Source organism: Musa acuminata, chromosome BXJ3-2, assembly GCF_036884655.1.
Source record: "Musa acuminata AAA Group cultivar baxijiao chromosome BXJ3-2, Cavendish_Baxijiao_AAA, whole genome shotgun sequence".
In the NCBI taxonomy this organism is placed as follows: Eukaryota; Viridiplantae; Streptophyta; class Magnoliopsida; order Zingiberales; family Musaceae; genus Musa; species Musa acuminata.
The window spans coordinates 24721313-24744407 of NC_088350.1; the positions used below are offsets into that span (position 1 = coordinate 24721313).

At 44.8% G+C, this 23095-nt stretch overlaps 4 protein-coding genes across 6 annotated transcripts; 2 read left to right on the forward strand and 2 right to left on the reverse strand.

Moving 5' to 3' along the window:
• Positions 1 to 245: 245 nt before the first annotated feature.
• On the reverse strand, positions 246 to 5448 carry LOC135632112 (autophagy-related protein 16-like). 2 transcript variants are annotated; one of them, XM_065140517.1, is made up of 5 exons: positions 5321 to 5448; positions 5117 to 5243; positions 2394 to 2575; positions 2099 to 2294; positions 246 to 1348 (listed from the first exon to the last, which is right to left on the reverse strand). In XM_065140517.1, coding segments are annotated over exons 1-5 (1530 nt in total). In that variant the 5' UTR covers positions 5323 to 5448; the 3' UTR covers positions 246 to 325. The 2 variants fall into 2 exon arrangements, with proteins under 2 accessions (XP_064996589.1, XP_064996590.1); XM_065140518.1 differs by lacking the exon at positions 5321 to 5448 and having other exon boundaries at positions 2375 to 2591.
• Positions 5449 to 6503: 1055 nt separating this feature from the next.
• LOC135631417 (leucine-rich repeat receptor-like serine/threonine/tyrosine-protein kinase SOBIR1) lies at positions 6504 to 8583 on the forward strand. The gene has a single exon (XM_065139078.1). The coding sequence runs from the start codon at positions 6530 to 6532 to the stop codon at positions 8438 to 8440; it is 1911 nt and encodes a 636-aa protein (XP_064995150.1). The 5' UTR covers positions 6504 to 6529; the 3' UTR covers positions 8441 to 8583.
• A 635-nt stretch (positions 8584 to 9218) lies between these two features.
• Positions 9219 to 13178, reverse strand: LOC103973176 (glycosyl hydrolase 5 family protein). 2 transcript variants are annotated; one of them, XM_009387688.3, is made up of 5 exons: positions 12674 to 13177; positions 11290 to 11537; positions 10685 to 11205; positions 10069 to 10535; positions 9219 to 9583 (listed from the first exon to the last, which is right to left on the reverse strand). In XM_009387688.3, exons 1-5 carry the CDS (start codon positions 13091 to 13093, stop codon positions 9569 to 9571), a joined length of 1671 nt encoding a protein of 556 aa, XP_009385963.2. In that variant the 5' UTR covers positions 13094 to 13177; the 3' UTR covers positions 9219 to 9568. The 2 variants fall into 2 exon arrangements, with proteins under 2 accessions (XP_009385963.2, XP_009385956.2); XM_009387681.3 differs by lacking the exon at positions 9219 to 9583 and having other exon boundaries at positions 9861 to 10535; positions 12674 to 13178.
• A 1706-nt stretch (positions 13179 to 14884) lies between these two features.
• Positions 14885 to 15520, forward strand: LOC135631541 (transcription factor FAMA-like). The gene is made up of 2 exons (XM_065139276.1): positions 14885 to 15370; positions 15434 to 15520. The coding sequence occupies exons 1-2, from the start codon at positions 14885 to 14887 to the stop codon at positions 15518 to 15520; spliced, it is 573 nt and encodes a 190-aa protein (XP_064995348.1).
• Positions 15521 to 23095: the final 7575 nt, after the last annotated feature.

The following is a 23095-nucleotide window of genomic DNA, read 5'->3' on the forward strand; positions in this document are numbered from 1 at the left end:
ATAGGAGCTGCCCCACGGGCTTGCGGACTGTGGATTATAGTTCATATCGGTCGGTGGAAATAATGGCATGACAATGATGTAATGCTATTGGCTAAAAATGGCCCATTATTATTCAACAATGAATATATATATATAAGTATTAAATCTCTATAAATACTACATTTTTATTTCCACTTATCCCAGACAACTATTTTATGATGATGATGATTTCTATGTAGATCAGACAAAAATTCGAGATCCAAATCTGATCGACAACTGATTTAGACCAACTTGGAGTTGAAAGATTGTAGAACAGCATTTACATTTCCCTATCAAGATTAATCCATCAACACCATATACACAAATTTCCATTCTTATCAGCAGAAGCTAGTGTGTTCCCCATCCCATTCCATGAGCACGAGAGGACCGGCGAAGAATGCCCTTCTAAAACGCTTAGCATGTTATCCTTTACCCTCGACCATATGTAGATGAATCCATCAGCTGATCCAGCTGCGACAAAGTTCTCATCGGCACTGATACAAGACCTGCTCCAATTAGATGCGACTCGGTTTCCATTGGCTTTGAACGTCCCACAAACTTCCAGTGTTCTCAAGTCGAATAAGTTATGAAAGTTATCCCTGCCGCTTGTCAGCACCAAGTTACCACTTCGCGAGACACAGATTGATGTCACTGCCTGCGAATGAGCAACTACTTCACTTACAGCTTTTCCCATTCTGCTGTCCCATATTCGCAGGTTCCCATCTACATGACCAGAGCAGAAGGTCAGTCCATCCATGCTGTATGAAAGGGCATTGCAGTTGCTCTGGAAGATGATGGTACTGGTGCAGTAGCCTTTCACTGGATCCCAGACCTTCATGGTGTGATCATAAGCAGCACTCACTACATTGCGGCTGGAAACTTTGCTCGTGTCGACCGCGCATACTTTGTCGGTGTGGCCAGTGAGAGTGTGCTGTACCCGACCAGAACTAGTTTGCCATACATACAGGTTGTTGGAGCTGCTGGCGGCAATGATAGATCTGTTGTCATGGGTAATTGCAAGATCAAGTACTGACCCAAGGCAACCATGAAGAGTAGAACTCAGTGTCCCAGATCTTGTATCCCAAACCTTGACTGTTCGGTCCTGACCGCCACTAATCAACATATCCGAGTTGTGTTGGAACAGAATGGATCCACATCCACCATCATGGGCATGAATAGTATGCCTGCAAGAAGATGGAATTGCTGATTCCACATGGTCTGCATATCCTGGTTCCATTTGGCGAACCACCCCATCAACTTGTTGCCTTGCAATATGTTCAGAGCTGGATACCTTTAACTGTTGCATCAGCTCGTCATACAGTGAATTAGCCTGCAACAATGAAAAAGGAAATTAAAGGTTGAAGATAACAACATGCAACCTCCCAGCCTAGAACCTCTCCTTGCATCTCAGAAGGATTTCATTCACAATCTCAATTTCCTAGAGTCAACCCTCCCATAACTTTCAGGGCCGTGTAAGATTTGTTGGTAATGTAGTCATTAATTGAAGCAATTATGCAGATGTGCAAAAAGATAGAATAAAAAAGAATCTTCAAGAATCATTAGGTACATAGCCCTGATAAAGGATAAAATTACAGGAGAACTGTTTAAGATGGCGTACAAATGTTCAAGGGATACCTACAGATGTCATGCATATACAAGGTAAATTGATTAGGATTAATGGTAGAAGGAAAATGAATCCAAATAACCTACCAAAATAGTTGAAAATTATGGCTTGTTAATTGTTATTATTGTAATAAGTTGATCAACTAAGATATTAACACAAAAAAAAACATATTAAAATATTAACACAAAAGATATTAACCCAATTAACATATATATACAAAAAAAACACTAATAACAAATTTGATATACAATCTACATTAACACAAAACCAAGATATTGTGCCTCGCATAGGCATAGTATTTAATTAAATATTTTGAGAAAGGTATATCTGAGAAAAACAAATCCTATCGATATGAAGTAGACAATCATTCATTAGGCTGGTAATGCAAATGACAAATCAAAAGGAACAAAAAGTTCCTCTAGTGCAAGCAATTATCACTAGAGGAATGTAAAGTACCTCATTCAGCTTTTCTGCAGTATTCATCTTCTCCAGCATCCAACGATCAATTAAATCCTTGTTCTCAGTTTCGGCTTTTTTCAACTTCAATCTAATCTCCTCATGTTGCAGTTTAAGTGACTGGCTTTCACTCGTTAACAAATCCAAGGCTTGTGTCTTTTCATAGAGATCCTGCTTAAGTTGTAGGTTTTCTTCCCTGAAGTTTTTGGTTTTATGAAGTGAACATTAATTTTACTTTGCTCAATGAAGAGGCATTTAATTAAACATGTAAGATACCAGATGTATAAAAGGAAACCTTGCTTGAGAGATGTCATATTGCAAATTCCTGATAAATTCTTCTTTCTCTTGAACAAGAGCTTTAGATGTTCTGCACTCTGCAACTTCCACCACAAGCTGTTCAGACAACTGTGCATGAGCTTTGTAACAGTGTTGCAACTCCACTTCAAGGTTTTCAACTTTTTCCTTCCACTCTAATCCCTGCTAGAGGTTAATGCTTCACAATACAAGATACTCAATGAAGAAAGAAAAATAAGATTTCCATCAAAGAAATTTTTTTTTTCTTCAAGTCATCGACCACTGAATAGCCAACATAGTGTAACATAGCAAAAGAACAAGTGTCATTTAAGATTAAATTCAATACGCTAGGTAGGACCTCATCAAGAACAATAGAATGGGTACAAAACCAGATCAATAATTCATGGCTAATGCTGGTAAAGATTATCTCAGGACTATTGAATAATCTTATTAGTTATAATCTTATTTCCCAATGTATATTGAGATGCTAACGCAAACTGACCATAACATCCAGTTGGGACACTACTGACTTGTATAAATATTATGCCCAATGTATAACTAATAATCTTATTAGTTATAATATTATTTCCCAACGTATGTTGAGATGTTAACGCAAACTGACCATAACATCCAGTTGGGACACTACTGACTTGTATAAATATTATGCCCAATGTATAACTAATAATCTTATTAGTTATAATCTTATTTCCCGATGTATGTTGAGATGTTAACGCAAACTGACCATAACATCCAGTTGGGAAACTACTGACTTGTATAAATATTATGCCCAATGTATAACTAATAATCTTATTAGTTATAATATTATTTCCCAATGTATGTTGAGATGTTAACGCAAACTGAACATAACATCCAGTTGGGACACTACTGACTTGTATAAATATTATGCCCAATGTATAACTAATTATCTTATTAGTTATAATATTATTTCCCAATGTATGTTGAGATGTTAACGCAAACTGACCATAACATCCAGTTGGGACACGACTGACTTGTATAAATATTATGCCCAATGTATAACTAATAATCTTATCAGTTATAATCTTATTTCCCAATGTATGTTGAGATGTTAACCCAAACTGACCATAACATCCAGTTGGGACACTACTGACTTGTATAAATATTATGCCCAATGTATAACTAATAATCTTATTAGTTATAATCTTATTTCCCGATGTATGTTGAGATGTTAACGCAAACTGACCATAACATCCAGTTGGGAAACTACTGACTTGTATAAATATTATGCCCAATGTATAACTAATAATCTTATTAGTTATAATATTATTTCCCAATGTATGTTGAGATGTTAACGCAAACTGAACATAACATCCAGTTGGGACACTACTGACTTGTATAAATATTATGCCCAATGTATAACTAATAATCTTATTAGTTATAATCTTATTTCCCGATGTATGTTGAGATGTTAACGCAAACTGACCATAACATCCAGTTGGGAAACTACTGACTTGTATAAATATTATGCCCAATGTATAACTAATAATCTTATTAGTTATAATATTATTTCCCAATGTATGTTGAGATGTTAACGCAAACTGAACATAACATCCAGTTGGGACACTACTGACTTGTATAAATATTATGCCCAATGTATAACTAATAATCTTATTAGTTATAATATTATTTCCCAATGTATGTTGAGATGTTAATGCAAACTGACCATAACATCCAGTTGGGACACGACTGACTTGTATAAATATTATGCCCAATGTATAACTAATAATCTTATCAGTTATAATCTTATTTCCCAATGTATGTTGAGATGTTAACCCAAACTGACCATAACATCCAGTTGGGACACTACTGACTTGTATAAATATTATGCCCAATGTATAACTAATAATCTTATTAGTTATAATCTTATTTCCCAATGTATGTTGAGATGTTAATGCAAACTGACCATAACATCCAGTTGGGACACTACTGACTTGTATAAATATTATGCCCCAATCTCTAACCAAAAAGCCCTGCCAGCAGTGCACTTCCTAACCTCATCCTCCATCCTTCCCACTCCTCTTCCTGACTCTCTCCAATTCCAACCAACTAGTTATGAAAGATGTGAATATTGATATAAGCCCCTTGACAGACATAACTGAGATTGAGATGCCTATTCTAAGCTCATTCTCTGAAAGGTTGAGGTTGGTGGAGGTCAATCTCCATAAGGATTGCATTAGAGATATGATTTATGATGGATGGAGAGGTTAATGCAGTGAGACAAGATGACAAGAGTTTTTCCAGAAGATGAAAAAGAGATGAGGAAGCATGTGAGGTAGTTAAGACAAACGCCTTCAATGAACAAGCAGCCGATGGAGCTGCAATAGCAAGAGATGTGCCATGCGAAACTATTGTAGCCACATCTAAATCTTTTGAACTTTAAGTAGGTCAACGTGGGAAGCATCACATTAACTAAGCATCAGCTACCTATAGCCTAGAAACTAAACAATACATAAGCAAGAGTCTAATGCGATTTTGCACTATGTCAAAATCAAGAGTCTAATCACTTTTTGGTTTCAAAATTTGCCCTTTTTAGGACAAAAATCAAACACCCTTTGTGCATGTATACTTCGATTCCACGGAGTTCACATGCCTCTATAATTAATACTAGTTATGATCTCATCGTTCAAATCTATATGAAGAACCAAAATTAACAAGGGTTATCAACTAACAAACAACCAAAGGTACCTGGGCTACAAGGGGTCTGGAGAGGGCCTTAATAGCCGGAGCGTGGGCGCCTTCCTCGAGCAAATGCCGCTTCCGGAGGGCTCTGATGGCGCGCTTGATCGCCGCCCTCCCGACCTCATCCCGTCTCCTGGAGATCGGAAAATACTCACAAAAAACAGAACTCTAACAAACAAAAAGATACCGAACGGCTTGCGGTTTGCTTACATCTCTCCAAGGCTAAGCTTCGAAAGAAAATCTCGGAGCTTTGGGGCGTCGCTTCCTCGATTTCTTCCTGGGCGTTCTTCGCTCCGAGTTGATGCGTAGAAAGGTGGGAAAGAAGAGACCGAGGTGAGGCGAAGGTTTCTCGACACGGGTTTGACTTACAAAGCCGAGCCGAACCGAACCGGCCCAATCAAGCCCTCATCGGAGCCCAAATTCTGGGTTGGATCTGATTAGACTCGACCGCCTCCTCAATCCAGACCAATAATATAATATATATATATATATATATATATATATATATATATATATATATATATATATATTGACTTCATTTTCCACACGCACAGAGTCAAAATTGCCATCTCAAAATGTATTGACTTCATTTTCCTCACTAAACGTGTGATTTTTCGTGAAGGTAGACTTGGAAATCAACAAGTCTCATCGGATCAAATTAACAAGCTTAATCTATTGCTTTGGACTTAGTCTCATGCGGTGATCATTTCGAATATATCTCTTTTTGTTTCCTTAATTATCAATCGTCACAAGCAGACATAGTGATGACCACTGTCTCTAATAGTTTAAGTTCCACAAGATAATAAGTTAATAGGTTGGTTATCTCGTTTGATTGGATCGTTATATTAATGGACATATGATTTAATTTAAGCTTAAAACAATTTGCGATTAGTATGTGAGTATGAATTGTCAGATTTCACGGTCAAGAAGAAAGTAGAGTCAGGAACTTAAGTGGGAACGCACAAGATCATGGTGACTCCTACTGGCACACCGTTGACGGTGACTTCAACCACCGTTCCGCGGCCGTCCGATGGAACTCGGAAGGTCGCCGTAGACCAGTCAAACAGTGCCGATACAAAACGTGACCCACAAAGTGTACGCGCGCCTGCTGGTTGAGGCGTCGGCGGCGGAGCCACAGGAGGAGGAGGGCCCACGTCTATTGCTTTAAGAGATGGGCGGGGCGAAGAAGGCAAGTAACTTCGACGTGGCTTCCTTTGACCACAAAAGACTTCGCGTTCTGGGTCAAATGTTGACTTCCTGTACTCGCGTAGAAGTCTTGCTTCTGATCTCATCCGTCCGATTTCTGAGGACCAGCGGCCGCCACCGTTCAGCACCGGCCCCACCACCCCTAGTTTCCACATCACCTGTCCCATTTATTCCACCACTTCGCTCTCGCACACGGCTCATCGAGCCAGCGCCATGGCGGGAGCGTCCGTCCCAATTCGACCATTCTTCCTCCTCCTCCTCCTCCTCCTCGCCTCCATCTCCGCCGTCAGTTCCTCCGACGGCTCAGGCCCCCTCCTCCGAGTGCTCTCTGACCTCGGCCTAACCACCCGGGGGCTCGACCACCCTTGTCGCCACCCTGGCGTCACGTGCGAGGCCGGCGGCGCCGCCGTCCGCGTCTCGCTCCCCTCCCACCGCCTCACTGGCTCCCTCTCCGCCGCAGTCGGTAACCTTCCCTCCCTCCGCCAGCTTGATCTTCCCGACAACGGCCTCGCTGGCTCCCTCCCCCGCGAGCTCGCCCTGTGCCGCGCCCTCCGCGTCCTCGACCTCCGCCGCAACCGCATCTCCGGTTACGTCCCCCGCGAGATCTCCGCACTCCCCGACCTCCGTGTCCTCGACCTTTCCGACAACCGCCTCTCCGGCGACCTCTCCTTCCTCGCTCTCCTCCCTAACCTCGAGCGCCTCTCCCTGTCCAACAACCTCTTCTCTGGCCGCGTTCCCCTGTCCCTCTCTGCCTCCAAGAAGCTTCGCTTCCTCGACCTCTCCGGCAACGTCGGCCTCTTCCATGGCGACCTCCCTTCTCGTCCGGCTTCTCGTCTCGCTCTCCGCCGGAGTCTTATCCCGAAGCGATATGTTTTAGCCGAGACCACCACCCCAGGGAATAACAACTCCACCCATGCCAAGAATTCAACCACCAGCACACCAGCTCTCGCTCCATCCTCATCGTCGAAAAACTCTTCCTCGTCGGGACACCACCGCCACCACAGTCGCAAGCGCCTCGTGAGGAACTGGATCGTGGGGTTCATCACGGGCTCGATCACGGGCATCCTCTCCGGGGCCGTCCTCTCCCTGCTCTTCCGGCTGTTGTTGAACTACATCCGCGGGAGGTACAAGAACCCTGGCGGCCCTTCCATCTTCAGCTCCAAGCACATCAGGAGCGCCGAGGATCTGGCCTTCCTGGAAAAAGACGACGGGCTCGCCGCCCTGGAGATCATCGGCCGGGGCGGGTGCGGCGAGGTCTACAAGGCCCAGCTCCCCGCTGACCCCAAAAAGCCGGACCAGCCGGGCACGGTCATCGCCATCAAGAAGATCATAAAGCACAATCCCAACGGCGGCGAGCCGACCTCCGACGAGGAGAGCCGGCAGCTGGACAAGTGGATGCGCCAGATCCGATCGGAAATCCAGACCGTGGGCCACATCCGCCACCGCAACCTGCTGCCGTTGCTCGCCCACATGATCCGCCCCGACTGCCACTACCTCATCTACGAGTACATGAAGAACGGCAGCCTCGAGGGGGTGCTCCGCCAGGTGCGCGACGGCGAGCGGGAGCTCGACTGGCTGACGAGGTACCGGGTGGCGCTCGGCGTCGCTGCCGGCCTCGAATACCTCCACGTCCACCACAAGCCCCAGATCATCCACCGCGATCTCAAGCCGGCCAACATACTGCTGGACGACGACATGGAGGCGCGGATCGCGGACTTCGGGCTGGCCAAGGAGATGCCGGACGCCAACACCCACATCACCGCCTCCAAGGTGGCAGGGACGCTGGGCTACATCTCGCCGGAGTACGGGCAGACGCTGCGGTTCACGGCCAAGTGCGACATATACAGCTTCGGGGTGATCCTGGCAGTGCTGGTGGTGGGGAGAATGCCGTCCGACAACTTCTTCCAGGACACCGATGAGATCAGCCTGGTGCGGTGGCTGAGGAACGTGATGAACACGGGGAACCCGGTGTCGGTCGCCGTGGATCCCAAACTGCTGGGGAACGGGTACGAGGAGCAGATGCTGCTGGTGCTACGGATCGCCATCTTCTGCACCATGGACGACCCCAAGGTGCGGCCAGACAGCAAGGAGGTGAGGACGATGCTGGCGCAGATCCAACACTAACAGCCAAAGCCGTGCAGTAAATTGCCAGTTATGTTGTTGTGAAGTCTCAGTTGTTTGCATGCATGCAGATCATGAAGCTTTATCCACGTAAATTTTAGAAAGAAACACTATCACCATCTGATATGAGGTGAAAATTCCTGATATTTTCTTTTTGCTGAAAATAAGGAATCAAATATAAATTCCACCAATCACTAAGAAGGATATTAATATATCAGTATATAATTCAATACCAATATGATCAATTAGTAGAGCTACACATATTTATACTAGATTAGTTACATATTATCTCATGTAATTAACTATATTTAGTATCTCGAATCTTATATTTTTAAAAATTACATTAAGATCTCTATATCCATAAAAATAAAATAGATAACCTTATTATTACAATAATTTTTAATTTTTTTAATTCTATAATATTATCTTTTTAATTCTATATAAGAATCTAAATATTTTATTTTGATAAGTATAAGGATCCTAATATAATTTTTAAAAATATAAAAATTAAGATGTTAAAGATAACTAATTACAAAGAATAGTTTATAATTAATTTTATCTTCAAGTATTATTAATTTTTTACATGAACAATCTCTTGTGACCTAAAATTACTCAACTATATGCTTAAAATACTCAAAGCAATCGATCTCATTTACACTAGCAAAACAAAATTCACCAAGTTTTTCTGAGAGTTGGTATTCATAAAAACTAGTCATATCAAAACTGTGAGTTCACATCAATTTCTGTCTTCTCATCTAAATGATATCAAGAAACTGGGCCATATCAAAACTTACCTTTGATTGTGAAACTGATACTATAGTAGGATATGAAGTAACCTGCCAAATGATCAATCACAATCACAACAACCATCTTAAGTTCTTGGTTGCCACTATGCACAAAGCTTGTGAAAGAAAAAGTGTAATCTATAACCCACCATAAAAGTAGCCAGTCAGTCATTTATAACAGTTTTAATCCTAAATTTAGGAAGTGTAGCTATAATTATATGACCTGGCAAGCCATCTTCAGAGTTTTCAGGTGCTGTTCTCCAAGCTCCTTGCAGGGCACTGAACTCAAATGAGGAAAGAGGGCTCTGTATTCTTAAAAAGTCTCTACCTGTGTGTGATGGTACTCTTAGAAAGTCTGAACCTGCATCATTACCTTAAACTGCTGTTAGTTTCTGTATAGAAATAAAATACAGTAGCACATTAAATCCTAACAGAAATAGGCATGTATCCAGTGAGGTTTTGTGATGATTATACTATTTGTTTCGTTCAGTTAAATATGAATTAACTTGATACAGAGGATAAAATTGTTTGACTAATTTACTTCAGTATTGCAGTGTTTGGTACTGGTATTGTTATGTAATCAATTCAGAAAGTTGGTGTCATGTACAAACTAAAACTAAGAAAAAAGATGCTGATGGTGAACATAGAACAATAGTAAAAGCATAAATTTATTGCTCCAAACATATTTGTCATGCTAGGGAACAATATTACCAGGATACCAAAAAAAGATAATGATGGTGACCAACGAAGAGATAGTATAAGCATATATATTTATTGCTCCATACATATTAGTCATGCAAGGGAATTCCTATGTTTTCTCCAATCATCAGGATATAATTGTTCCACCTGCGCAAATTGAGATCGACAGCGCTTCAAGATTTGGTCATTTACTTCCCTACTGCTTCTGATGATCTTGAACCACTGGCTACCAGGATTGCAAGTTCCATCTAGGCTTAGGCACTTGCATTGATTTGTCATGATAGTACCATTGTCATCAATGTCCAAGCACACATTGTTGCCATTGTTGGTGAGATTGGATGAAACATGCATCTTGGAGCTGGATATCAGATGCCATTTTGCACTGGAGACCTTGCAACCGAATCCCAGCTTTGCTGGTTTGCTCACACCTTCAGGTTGCAAGCAATATTTGGTGCCTTTTAGCATTAGTTTTTTCTGTCTGGTGTAGCGCCAGGCAGTTGATTCTGCACATTGGCCCAACTGAAGCTGCTTGAGTTGAGAATTTGTCACAATGCAAAGTCCAGTTGATGGATGGAAAATCATGTTATATGGTGAACTTTTAGAAAGACCAGGACCTGCATCATAAAGGAAAGAAGTTGTTGCTGTTAATACAATCAGCACTGCTCTAAAGTAGCAGCATTTTGCAAAGATGTTCACAATCATAACCCACTATTAATTCAGTCTTTACTGTTTAAAGTGATTCATGGACCAGGTAAGTGTTTACCTTGAAAGGGAGATTGTATCGCAGAAAGTCTCTGAATAAAGCTGGAATTCCTAGCCTTGCACCAGTCCCAACTCAGAGCTCCATATGTCTCATCTAGTCCTAATTGCCCTTCTCTGATATAATAACTTCCTTGCAATGCCCAAAGAGCCCAATCTATATCCTTTTCAGCCGCAAAACTCAGAAAGCAGCTGAGGAAATGGTTGTCAGCCTCATTTACTCCTCTTTGATCAATCCCAAACTCAGATAGGAACAAGGGCCACCCTTGCTCTAATAAGAACCCTCCTTTTCTAGTGATGTTACCAATCACCATTGCACAAACTTCATTAGGATTTTGACTCCCCCAGTCACCACCATCTGAGAATCCATACCAATGGTACTCAAAAACAAGCTTCTTGGTGAAACTTAAATTCACTTGTTTTTCAGACAGGAAGCTGAGGTCTTTGTCATAATCTAGACCTGATAGTATGACAAGAATGTCCGGGTTTGCTGAATGTACGATCTCTGCACCTCTTTGCATGTACCTAAGTTTTAATAAGGAAGAAGAAAAAGGTTATTTCTTAAACATTATGATTTTTCCAAAGAATAGACTTATTAGAATTCTTTACCTGTACCAGAGGCTAATGTTTTGCTTTGGCCCTCTGAGCTCATTCCTCAAGCTCATGCCAACCACACTTGTTGAGCTGTTGAACATTGTTGCCATCATTTCCAGACCTCTCAACCATTCATCAGGGTCAAAATACTTGTCCCCAAAGAAGCCATTATCATCATACTTGCTGCAACACCAGCCTGGCTTACTTATCTGATTGTCCAGTATCACCATGAGGCTGTTGCTGGCTAGATTCGAGACAACAGCCTGTTGCATTTAAAAAAAATTAAATTAAATTTAATGTGGAGGAAAACACTCTAAAAATTATTTTGAGGGAACAACTTTTGTAAAATGTACAGCATGGTGTGCATGTCTTTAGAGCATGATTAAAGCACAGAGTTCTGTAACATAAACAGCTATAATGTAAGCACAAGATTTAGGTGTTGAACTGTAAGGAGACTAGGAAACATAAGGTAGTTTACATGAGCCGTAACTATATAGGCCCTAATTTGTGCACATAAAAGTGTTTAAGTTGCCAAACCTGCCAAATCTAATTGAGTAAAGCTCTCACTGAAAATTTGGAAGTTCCAATAGTACCCTAAATGGATTGTTCAGTTTTTGAAACAGCCAAAAAATCCTCATCTTGGTGTAAGGATCTGAAAGTTCAGAATCCTTTTTTTGGTAGCAAAAGATTGACTACAGTTTCAAGCTGATACCATCACAAAACTCCCAATATTTTACAAGATGTGACTGCATTGTTCAGAGGTTCCCATTATCAACCACTAATTACACGCAAAGATACCAGTTGATATGTAGCAATTTCTAATTACATTACCGGAAGAATAATAGGATTAATAGCCATTCAGGAAATGGAAATGGTGCTTAAATTCAGATCTTCCCAGCTACCGAGATGAAATGGGGCTAACCAAAGAGGAAAAAATGTTATTCATGAAACTAAGTTACAGGTTTCTTAAATATTTTTTTCCTCCAAATCAAGAGAGAAAAAGATCAAACTGTCAGGATTTCTCTGAACTGTGTTTAGTAACTTGCATTAATCCTATCAAAGATCAAACAGTGATTAGAAACATTTTGTATGCCTATTTCCGCTTCAAGTCCAAAGTTTTCTAAATTAAGAGAGAGACAGGAGTAATTATGGCAGGGCCAGAAGCATACCTTCTACTTGGAGCAGACATTTCCCATCTAACCTTGAAAAGAATTCTGAGCTCCCTTGTTTCGAGAGCTTATGGGAATAAAGAAGGATACTTTCTTGAAAGAAATATAAATCTAGCATTAATGCTAACCTATCAAAACTAATCTTGGGGAAAACCAGCATCAAACACGCAACAGGTGGCTCAATTATTGAGGGAAGCGCATGAATCTAACCAAAGATAAGTTTGGCTGACCTGGAAGGCCTGGACAAGGGTGAGGTCAAGCAGGCCGGGGTTGTTGACGCGGACGCCGGCGGCCGACTCCGCGAGGCCGAGCCGCTCCAGCGACTGCCGGACGGTGACCGACCCGAACGAGGAGTCGGTGAGCAGGTAGAGAGGCCAGGTGAGCCTGACACAGTTGAACCCCATAGCGGCCACGCTCTTGGAGATGGCGTCCAGGGGCTGCTTGCTCAGCCCCTCGGCCACTGCCGGCTCGAGGTGGGCCGCCCAGTTCACGCACGCCAGCTTCACCCGCCGTCCCTCACCGTCGACGACCCATCTCGAGCTCGTCGAAAGGGGGAGGGCGATTGGCGCGGGCGATGCAGTGGTGGCGAAGAGGAAGAGGAGAAAGAGTCCGGAGGGAGTCATGGTGATTGTGGAGCGTGTGATCGCCATTTTGCTCGAGTTCTTGGATCATCACATCGAGGAAGAGATTGGGTGGAAGCAACTTCACAAGTTGATTCTAAGGAATGGATGACATCGACATTTCAGCGGGAGTAGGACCGGTTTCCATAGCCAATAATATATCAAAGAGCTTAGTATATATATATATATATATATATATATATATATATATATATATATATATATATATATATATATATATATATATATATATATATATATATATATATATATATATATATATATATATATAACTATGGACGATCTCTAACTGTTTATAATTTCATAAAAAATAATAAAATATTAATTTTCTATTTACAACCCTCCCGCCTCACCTAATTTTTAATTTTTTTTCCTTTCTTCACATCTTATGTAATCGTAGGTTACTGTCATCGATCGCCACCCCCTAGCTCGCGCTTTGATTTCACTCGTAATTCTTAAAACTATTCGTTTATATTCATTAACGAAAGGATAGTTTTAAGATATTATAATATTTTAAAATAAGATTATAAATAGTAAAGCGAAGGTTATAAATAATAACCTCTTAAATAAAAATATAATTCTAAAAAAATCTCTACTTTTGAGAAATCTTCGTAGTGCATTTTCATTTTCAAAAATTTCCAAAGCTCGCATCTTCCTTTATAAAATATGATTTTGTCCCTGGTCAACTCAGTACATGACCCTTTCACCCTCGACCCATTACTCTCATCTCCTCCTTGTGGCCTTCACATGTAGCATCTCCCATTTCATTTTGTTCGTTATACTTGTCATCCTCATCAAACGAAGTTACAGGTGAAAACAGGAGCAAAGTGCATAGACGATAGAGAAAGTGAAGAGGGGACAAGAGCAACAAGTGAAGGGTGAAGAGGTTTTCATGCATAGGAGGAGGCGAATACAATCGGAAGGAACAAAGGTGTCAATAAAGAGTGAGCAAAATAATATGTTTACGAAAGAAGGGACACTCTTTGAGAATTTCTCAAACTATAAGTTTTTTTAAAATATGCTAGTATATAAAAATAAAATCATCATTATATATTTTTTATAATTTGAATATGATTTATTTGTTCTTAAATTGAGTATATATATATATACATATATATATATATATACATAAATATATATATATATATATATATATATATATATATATATACATATATATATATATATATACATATACATATATATATATATATATATATATGTATATACGTATATATATATATATATATATACATATATATATATGTATATATATGTACATATATATACATATGTATATATATGTATATATATATACATATATATACATATATATATATATATATAATGTTAAATTGTGCCATCTTGTTGGGCTGAACGAATTACATAATAAATATTTTAAAATTTGAAATAAAAATTATAGACAACTTATTTTTCAGCTTTGCTAATGAAGAATGACAACAACAAGGTTTTTGGGTCCTATTTTGCAACTCTTTTTAACTCTTGAAGGGTTTAATAGGACAAACATTGCTAGGTGGGATGAATAACTAGAAACCTGCTTTATAACTTTAGGTATCCTCATGATATATCTAAATCTTCTGATAAATCACCTAAAGAGATGGCATATATCTGTAGGTTCAGAATTCTTAGATGTTTTTACTATCTTTAAAATGACGAACCATTTACCACTTTTTCAGAATTCCAACAACCGATACTAATGAATCATATCAATTTACATTTGATGGAGAGATAGGAAGATCTCTGACCCTCAAAACCTTAATATCGGGGAGGCGGAGAGCCATGGCGGTGGAACGCAACCGGAGCAGGCAGATGAACGAGCATCTCCGCGTGCTCACGTCTCTCATTGCCGGAGGAGCCATCGTGTTCGTGAGGGAGTTGGAGCAACTCCTGCAATGCTTGGAGTCCCAAAAGAGACGAAGGCTCTTCGGCGGTGGTGAAGCTCCAAGATCGGCGACGGACGCCCCTCCGCTGCCCAACCAGCAGCCATTCTATCCACCCCTCCCCGTCCCCGACGCCGACCAAGTCAAGCTCCTCGACATCGACCCAGGCGGCGGCCTCCGCGAGGAGACGGCGGAGAACAAGTCCTGCCTCGCCGACGTCGAGGTCAGGCTTCTGGGCTTCGACGCCATGATCAAGATCCTCTCTCGTCGCCGGCCAGGGCAGCTCATCACGACCATCGCCGCTCTCGAGGATCTACAGTTCGCCATTCTCCACACCAACATCAGCACCACCGAGCAAACCGTCTTCTACTCCTTCAACGCCAAGGTAAACACGATCGGTTCTTCTCTCTTCCTCCTCTTCCACTCGAGCTCACATCTCCCATGACAGACTGCAAGCGAGACCAGATGCATTGCGGAGGACATCGCAAACTCGGTCCAACAGATCCTAAGCTTCATCGACGCCAACACAGTATGATAATTAGATTCATGGCAAGATGAAGAGCGAGAAAAGAGATCAGATACATAGGAAGAAATTGTAGTAATTGTTAGTATTCTACAGATGTTGTTGGCATATGTACGAAAACCAAGTTACATTATACAACAAAGAAGCATCCATGCACGCAAGCATGGGTTTGCGTTGGTCATGGAGCAGTCGTTGTCCGGCCACCAGAACAGCCATTGTTTCCGCAACATCTTGTCAGGGTGACGGCTCGGAGGTAGACAGAGACCATAGGTGGACTTTGGAGGTCAAACATGGGTTGACTTGCCAGGGACGGCTTTGTTGGTATTATGCTGGCCAGATCACGTCAGAGCATGGCCTGACACAGGACTTGTTCCCGCACATGATTCGCTGGTAAGAGTGCCAATCTTCGAGATCGAGTTTCCCTCTCTCTCTCTCTCTCTTTCTCTCGCTATATATATATATATATATATATATATAAGGTTCGTTTTGTGTGTTTGTGAGGGATTGTTAAAGATATTAATTGAAAAATACTGAAAATACCATTCTACCCTTACGACTTTTTGCTCACACGTTACCGTCATCGCACCCTCGTTGCGTGTTGTGCCACGTGGCGAGAAGCGGTGTTTCGTTGCATGCTTCTCGACGGTGGGCCAAGTGAGTAACCATTGTTGCTACGTGGGCATCACTCGTGTTGCCATGTGGCTGACTCTTGTTGGCTCCAAAACCTTTCTAAAGCCCTTTTCTAAACCTCTTACACGTCGTTCACTGCACTCCTCAGTTTTCGGGTAGACATTCCACGATCCTTACACGGTGGTATAAAAACAAAAAAACAAAAATACTATTGACAAGCCCGAAAACTACAAAGGAGTACAGTGAACGATGTGCAAAAGGCAGAGAAAAGGGCTTTAATTAGGGTTTTGGAGGCAACATGAGGTTGCCATATGATGCCATAAATGAGTATAATAAAAACACATTAATAAATAATATATTTATTTTTTTAAAAAAATATTTAGAGTATAATTTGATTCTAAGGAATGGATGACATCGACATTTCAGCGGGAGTAGGACCGGTTTCCATAGCCAATAATAAATCAAAGAGCTTTGTGTGTATATATATATATATATATATATATATATATATATATATATATATATATATATATATATATATATATATATATATATATATATATATATATAAATGGACGATCTCTAACTGTTTATAATTTCATAAAAAATAATAAAATATTAATTTTCTATTTTCAACCCTCCCGCCTCACCTAATTTTTAATTTTTTTTTCCTTTCTTCACATCTTATATAATCGTAGGTTACTATCATCGATCGCCACCCCCAGCTCGCGGTTTGATTTCACTCATAATTCTTAAAACTATTCATTTTATGTTCATTAACAAAAGGATAGTTTTAAGATATTATAATATTTTAAAATAAGATTATAAATAGTAAAGCGAAGGTTATAAATAATAATCTCCTAAATAAAAATATAATTATAAAAAAATCTCTAGTTTGAGAAATCTTCATAGTGCATTTTCATTTTCAAAAATTTCCAAAGCTCGCATCTTCCTTTATAAAATATGATTTTGTCCCTGGTCGACTCAATACATGACCCTTTCACCCTCGACCCATTGCTCTCGTCCCCTCCTTGTGACCTTCACATGTAGCCCCTCCCACTTCATTTTGTTCGTTATACTTGTCATCCTCACCAAATGAGGTTACAGGTGAAAACATGAGCAAAGTGCATAGATGATAGAGAAAGTGAAGAGGGGACAAGAGTAACAAGCGAAGGGTGAAGAGGTTTTCATGCATAGGAGGAGGCGAATACAATCGAAAGAAACAAAGGTGTCAATAAAGGGTGAGGAGAAAGCACATGAAGATGAAGACGGGAGCATTGGTATATGCCTCGAAGGCATGAGCAAAATAATATGTTTACGAAAGAAGGGCCACTCTTTGAGAAATTCTCAAACTATAAGTTTTTTTAAAATATGCTAGTATATAAAAATAAAATCATCATTATTGTTGGTGTAAACAACTATTTAGCCGTGGCCTCGGGGCCGACGCGGCTTGGTTCGAGTCCGGATGACGGGTCGCTGATTCCTTCGGGAGGGGGTTCCTTGCCAACGCGCCCGGAGAGAAGCGCATCGCCTTCGTCCCTGCACACAGGTCGGGTCGGGATGCTCGACCCAACCCCTCTGATGATTAAGTTAGTGATGTGGAGTGGAGTTTTAGATGAAGAAGTGTTTTTGTGTGTCTGTTTCTTTCTCCCCTTTTCTGATGAACGAGAGGGTATTTATAGGGAAGCTCGGTGTTACCTGATGTGCTTGCTCGCAGGGGGCAGGATCATACCTGATGACGTCTGACATCGCTATTGGCGTAGCGTGCGGAGTCGAGCCTGAGCGGTCGTTAATGGGCCTCGGTTGGCGTTACGACCCGTGTCAATCACGCGGTGTTAGCCCAACAGGGGCGCGGGGCGTCAGCGGGTGTCACGTAAGTCTTGTCGTAATTATTACCCTTATCATACTCCCCCCCCAAAAGAAGTTATACGTCAGTTGCCGTAAAAGAGGGTGTCACGCATGGCTTCAGTTTTAAAGAACTTTCTCCGTCGGTCGAAGGCTGGTTCGTCGCTCCAAGCGTGGAGATCGTGGCGCTTGGCAATCGAGGAAGGTCGGGTGAGCCGTTATGGCGCTGGGTAGCGAGTGGCCGAGGGACCTCGAAGAATGACTCGCAGGTCGGATTGGGTCCGGCCGTAGGGGTGGTGGCCCCCTCGGGCGAGTTGGCTATGTAGGCGTGGCCTCGGATGGCGTGAGCCGAGGAGCACGACTCATGCGGGCGGACCGAAGAGTTGAACTCGGGCAAGCGGGCCGCGCAGGCGTGGTTTCGGGCGTCATGAGGCCGAAGAGCACGACGCAGGCGACTGATGCCGAGGAGCTGAGCTCGGGCGAGCAGGCCGCGCAGGCACGGTTTCGGGCGTCACGAGGCCGAAGAGCACGACACAGGCGGTTGCTGCCTGCGTCGGACGAGCGGACCGAGGAGCTGAAATCGGGCGAGTGGACCGAAGGGCTGAACTCGGGCAAGCAGGCCGCGCAGGCGTGGTTTCGGGCGTCATGAGGCCGAAGAGCATGACGCAGGCGGTTGCTGCCGAGGAGCTGAAATCGGGCGAGCGGACCGAAGAGCTGAACTCGGGCAAGCGGGCCGCGCAGGCGTGGTTTCGGGCGTCATGAGGCCGAAGAGCACAACGCAGGCGGCTACTGCCGAGGAGCTGAAATCGGGCGAGCAGGCCGCGCAGGCGCGATTTCGGGCGACACAAGGCTGAAGAGTAAGACACAGGCGGCTGCTGCCGAGGGGCTACTTCGATTGGGTCTGTTACGCTATGTTGTGGGAGGTGTGGGTGGCTTGGGTAACCTTTGGTCTGTTCGAAAATCCAGGGGTCGAACCCTTTCGTGGATCGCCAGTTTTCGAGAAGACCGGCGACTCAAGCCCGCTGTTTGCCACGCGTAATGCGCCTGTTGGTCGTTCTGTCAAGCTGTATTTATGGCAGAATGACGTTTGCGTCATCCCGATGCGACGTGCTTGAGAAGAGAAAGGGTTGCTATTTTTGGCGGGATTTTGTCTATAAATAGTGTGCGGCTAGCCCCTTGAATGTCTCCTTAATCGTTTCTGTTCTGTCGCCTCGTACTCCATCATTTCGTTTGCGCCGATCGCTCTTCTTCATTTTCAAAAAGTCGGTAAGGATGATGCCTTCTTCCCCTTCCTCTTCACCCTCTTCTCTAGCTAAAGACGAGCAAACGACGGTTGTGTCGAACCCCAACTCGTCTTCCGACGAAAAGGCGGCCCGGGCCCTTGATGCCCTGTTGTGGCCGCACGACGTCGACTCCACCATAAGTGAGTCGTCGCTTAGTCGTCTCCGGGACCTTTACGGCGTCCCGGAGGAGTTTGCCCTTCATGCTCCCGAGCCCGGCCAGCGGGCGTACGATCCGATTCCCAAGGGTTTCGCCCTTACCCTTGATGCTTTTGAGTTCGGGTTACGCCACCCCTTGCACCCCATCATAACTTCATGTATCTCATGGTGGCGTATCTCTCCGTCTCAGATGGCGCTCAACTCTTGGCGATATCTGATGGCGTTCCTGGGGGAGTGCCACTACGCTAACATCACCCCGACCCGATCCCTCTTCCTTTCTTGTTTCCGGCTTTCCAAGGGGTCGGGGGGCTACTATCTGTCCGCCCGAGCGGGCTTCCGAGTGAGTGGGGCTCCTTCCAATAATAAGGGATGGAAGGGGTGCTTCTTTTTCGTCAGCCGCTCGGAGGACTGGAGGTTCGGGCTTCGATGGGCGGCGCACGTGATAGACAACACCGCCCCGGGTCTGGATGATGGGGAGCACCGAGAGCTCCGGAGGCTTAAAGAAATCCTTTCAGCCTCAAGAGCCATCTGGAATATGTCCGAGCAGTGGTTGATCGAGGCGGGTCTTAGCCCGATGCCTTGAGGTATGCCCTAAGGGGTAGCTTTAGGGTTTACTATAGGGATCAATTTGTCAGCTAACCCATGTTGGTGTTTTCGCGCAGAGATGATGGTTCTCCGAGACCTTCGTGGGGGGAAGACCTCAACGGCGCCATCCACGCGTTCGCCAGCCGAGGCGAGGGCTGGCTCGAGGGAGGCCCTAGTGGACATTGAGGCTAGTCGCCCTCGGAAGAAGGCGGAGACCTCCTCGGCAAAAGCCTTTGGGGGGTCAGCGGCCCAGCCGGCGGGGGCTGTCGTTATATCGGCCGGACGCCCCAGGAGAATCCTCTGGCGGGGCGAAGCCGACACAAGTAGGGATGTGGCGGGGAAGGCCCCTCGAGAGCCCTCCATCCGCGAGCTTTGCCGCCTCCAAGCTGGGGGGGGGGGGGGGGGGGGGGGGGACGAGCCCTACCAGGCGCGTGCGATGGGTGATCTTTCTCCGGGCGAACCCTCCGACCCACTGACGGCCCGTTGGGAAGGCCTTTCTTGGGGCAACCGGGTGTGGGCCGACGGTGATTCCGCGGCTGGGTTTGTCCGCGGAGGGCTTCATCACGATATAGCTCGATATCTGTATACTTTGCCCTCGTAGGTTCTTCTTGCCAGGTCTGCTAAGTCGCTGCTATGGGTGAGTGTCGTTCTGCCGGTTCGGTTGTGGGTGTTCTGGACAGCTCTTGTTTTAGCTCGTTTATCTGCAGGGCACTCACTATGTCGCGGCACTGATGGACCGCGTTCGCGATGCGGGGTGAGTCGTCGACCTCTTGAGTGACCGAAATGCCGACCTCCGGAAGCAGGTGGAGGAGGTCCGAGCCGGGGCGGCGCCTGAGGTGGTCGCGGTAGCCAAGCAGCGTGCCTCGGACTTGGACACAGAGGCGACGCGCCTACATTCCGAGCTCAAGGCGTCCGAGGAGAAAAATAAGGAGCTTCAGATGCATTTGAAGGCGTCGATGGCCGAGGCTCGTTCGGCAAGGGGGGAGTTGATCGAGCTGGTCCGTCGGTTGGAGGAGTCGCGTGCGGAAGCGCGGGGGGCCGCCGAGGCCCTAATCGTCGAGATTCGCCAGAGGTCGAAGAAGGACAAGAAATTAATCGAGGACTACAAGGCATCCTCGGGCTTTTAGCTTGGCCTTGTTCAGACCGGGCGGGTTTCATACGAGTATGGGTACCAGATTGCTCTTGCCCGCTTTAAGGCGCGCCACCCCGACCTGGAGGTCGCGGAGGATCCTTTCGACTCCTTCTCTGAGGACATGGGCGTCGACATGCCGGATGAAGTCCCTTTTGATGACAGCCCTTTTTGTAGAGTCGTCGGTACATATTTTTCCTTTCCCCCCTTTTTGTTGTTCGGGGGTGAAGTGTAATGTACTCCCTGATGAAGTGTAATGTACTCCTTGAAAATGATACGACTGTTTTTCCTTTCCCCCTTTTGCCTAACACATTGTGTTTGTACTTGCTTTTGTTAACGTAACTCCCGCTTCAAGAACGTCTCGACTCATCATATTACGGAAAAAACCTTTTGAGGTTTTGCGAGTTCCAAGTCCTTGGCAAAGCGTGGCCTTGCATCGTCGCGAGTCGGTACGCACCGACCCTAACGACTTCAATCACCCGATAAGGGCCTTCCCAATTGGGAGCTAACTTCCCACGTGCTCGGGTCGGGTCGCTAACCTCGGCCCTACGTAAGACCAAGTCGTCCAACTTGATTGGCCGAGGCCTCACCTTGCGGTTATAAATTCTAACGACGACCCTTTTATAGGAGAGATCTTTCAGGTGCGCATTAGCACGTCGCTCCTCGAGCAGATCGAGATCGGCTCGCAGTCCTTGGGTCGAAGCTCGTTCGTCATAGCTTGCCGTCCTGAGGGTGGGGAAAACTATCTCGGGAGGCAAGACAGCCTCGGTCCCATATGAGAGGCTGTAGGGGGATTCTTCGGTCTAGACCTTGGGGGTGGTCCGCAAAGACCACAAAATACTGGGGAGCTCGTCCACCCAAGCTGATTGCGCTGCCAACACTCTCCTCTTGAGTCCATTTAGAATAGACCGGTTAGTGACTTCGGCTAACCCGTTCGTCTGGGGGTGGGCCACAGAGCTGAACCTGAGTTGAATCCCGTAGTTCGCGCAGAACTCCTGGAACCGAGACTGGTGAACTTGGATCTGTTGTCCGTGATGATGGCTTCTGGCAAGCCAAATCGCATCACGATGTTTTTCCATACGAATTTCTCCACTTGCCGCTCTGTGATCGTCGCTAGTGGCTCGGCTTCGGTCCATTTGGTGAATCTACGCCCACAACGATATATCGTCGTTGCCCTAACGCCAGTGGAAAAGGGCCAAGGAGGTCCAATCCCCATTGCGAGAACGACCACGCGCAGTCGATGGGGGACAGGGGGACCGTCGGCTGCCTGGGCGTTCGGGCGTGCCTCTGGCAGGGCCCGCACCGCTGCACGTAGGTTGTAGCGTCTCGGGACATGGTGGGCCAATAGTATCCTTGACGAAGGATTTTGTAGGCCAAGGTCCGAGCAGCAATATGCTCCCCGCAGATCCCCTCATGGACCTCAGCGAGGACTGCCTTCGCTTCGTCAGGCTCGGGGCTGTGAGAAGGATCGCTTGTAGAGCCGTCCGTTCACCTCGGAATACCATGCTTGCGTTCGGCGAATGCGGCACGCTGTGACTTCGTCGTCGGGAAGAATCCCGTTGCGTTTGAAGAGAAACATCTCCCATACCCACGTGGCTCGCGCTTCGGCCGGAGCTACAACCGAAACTGTGATGGCGCGGGATGTGAGATCTTTAACCTCGGAGCGGTTTCCGTGGTCTGGCCTTGAAGCCATCTTCGCCAACTCGTCGGCTCGTTCATTTTGGCTCCTTGGCACCCTGGATAACACGAAGCGGGAGAAGTTGGAGGCTAGGCTTTTTACCTCTGCCAGGTACTTTGCCATGGCGGGTTCCCTGGCTTCGTACCCACCGCTAAGTTGCTCGGCGACGAGGTACGTGTCAGTGAAGACGTGGATGACGTCCACCTGCATTTCAAGGGTCAGCTTGAGTCCTGCCAGGAACGCCTCGTATTCGGCTTCATTGTTGGTTGCCCGGAACCCGA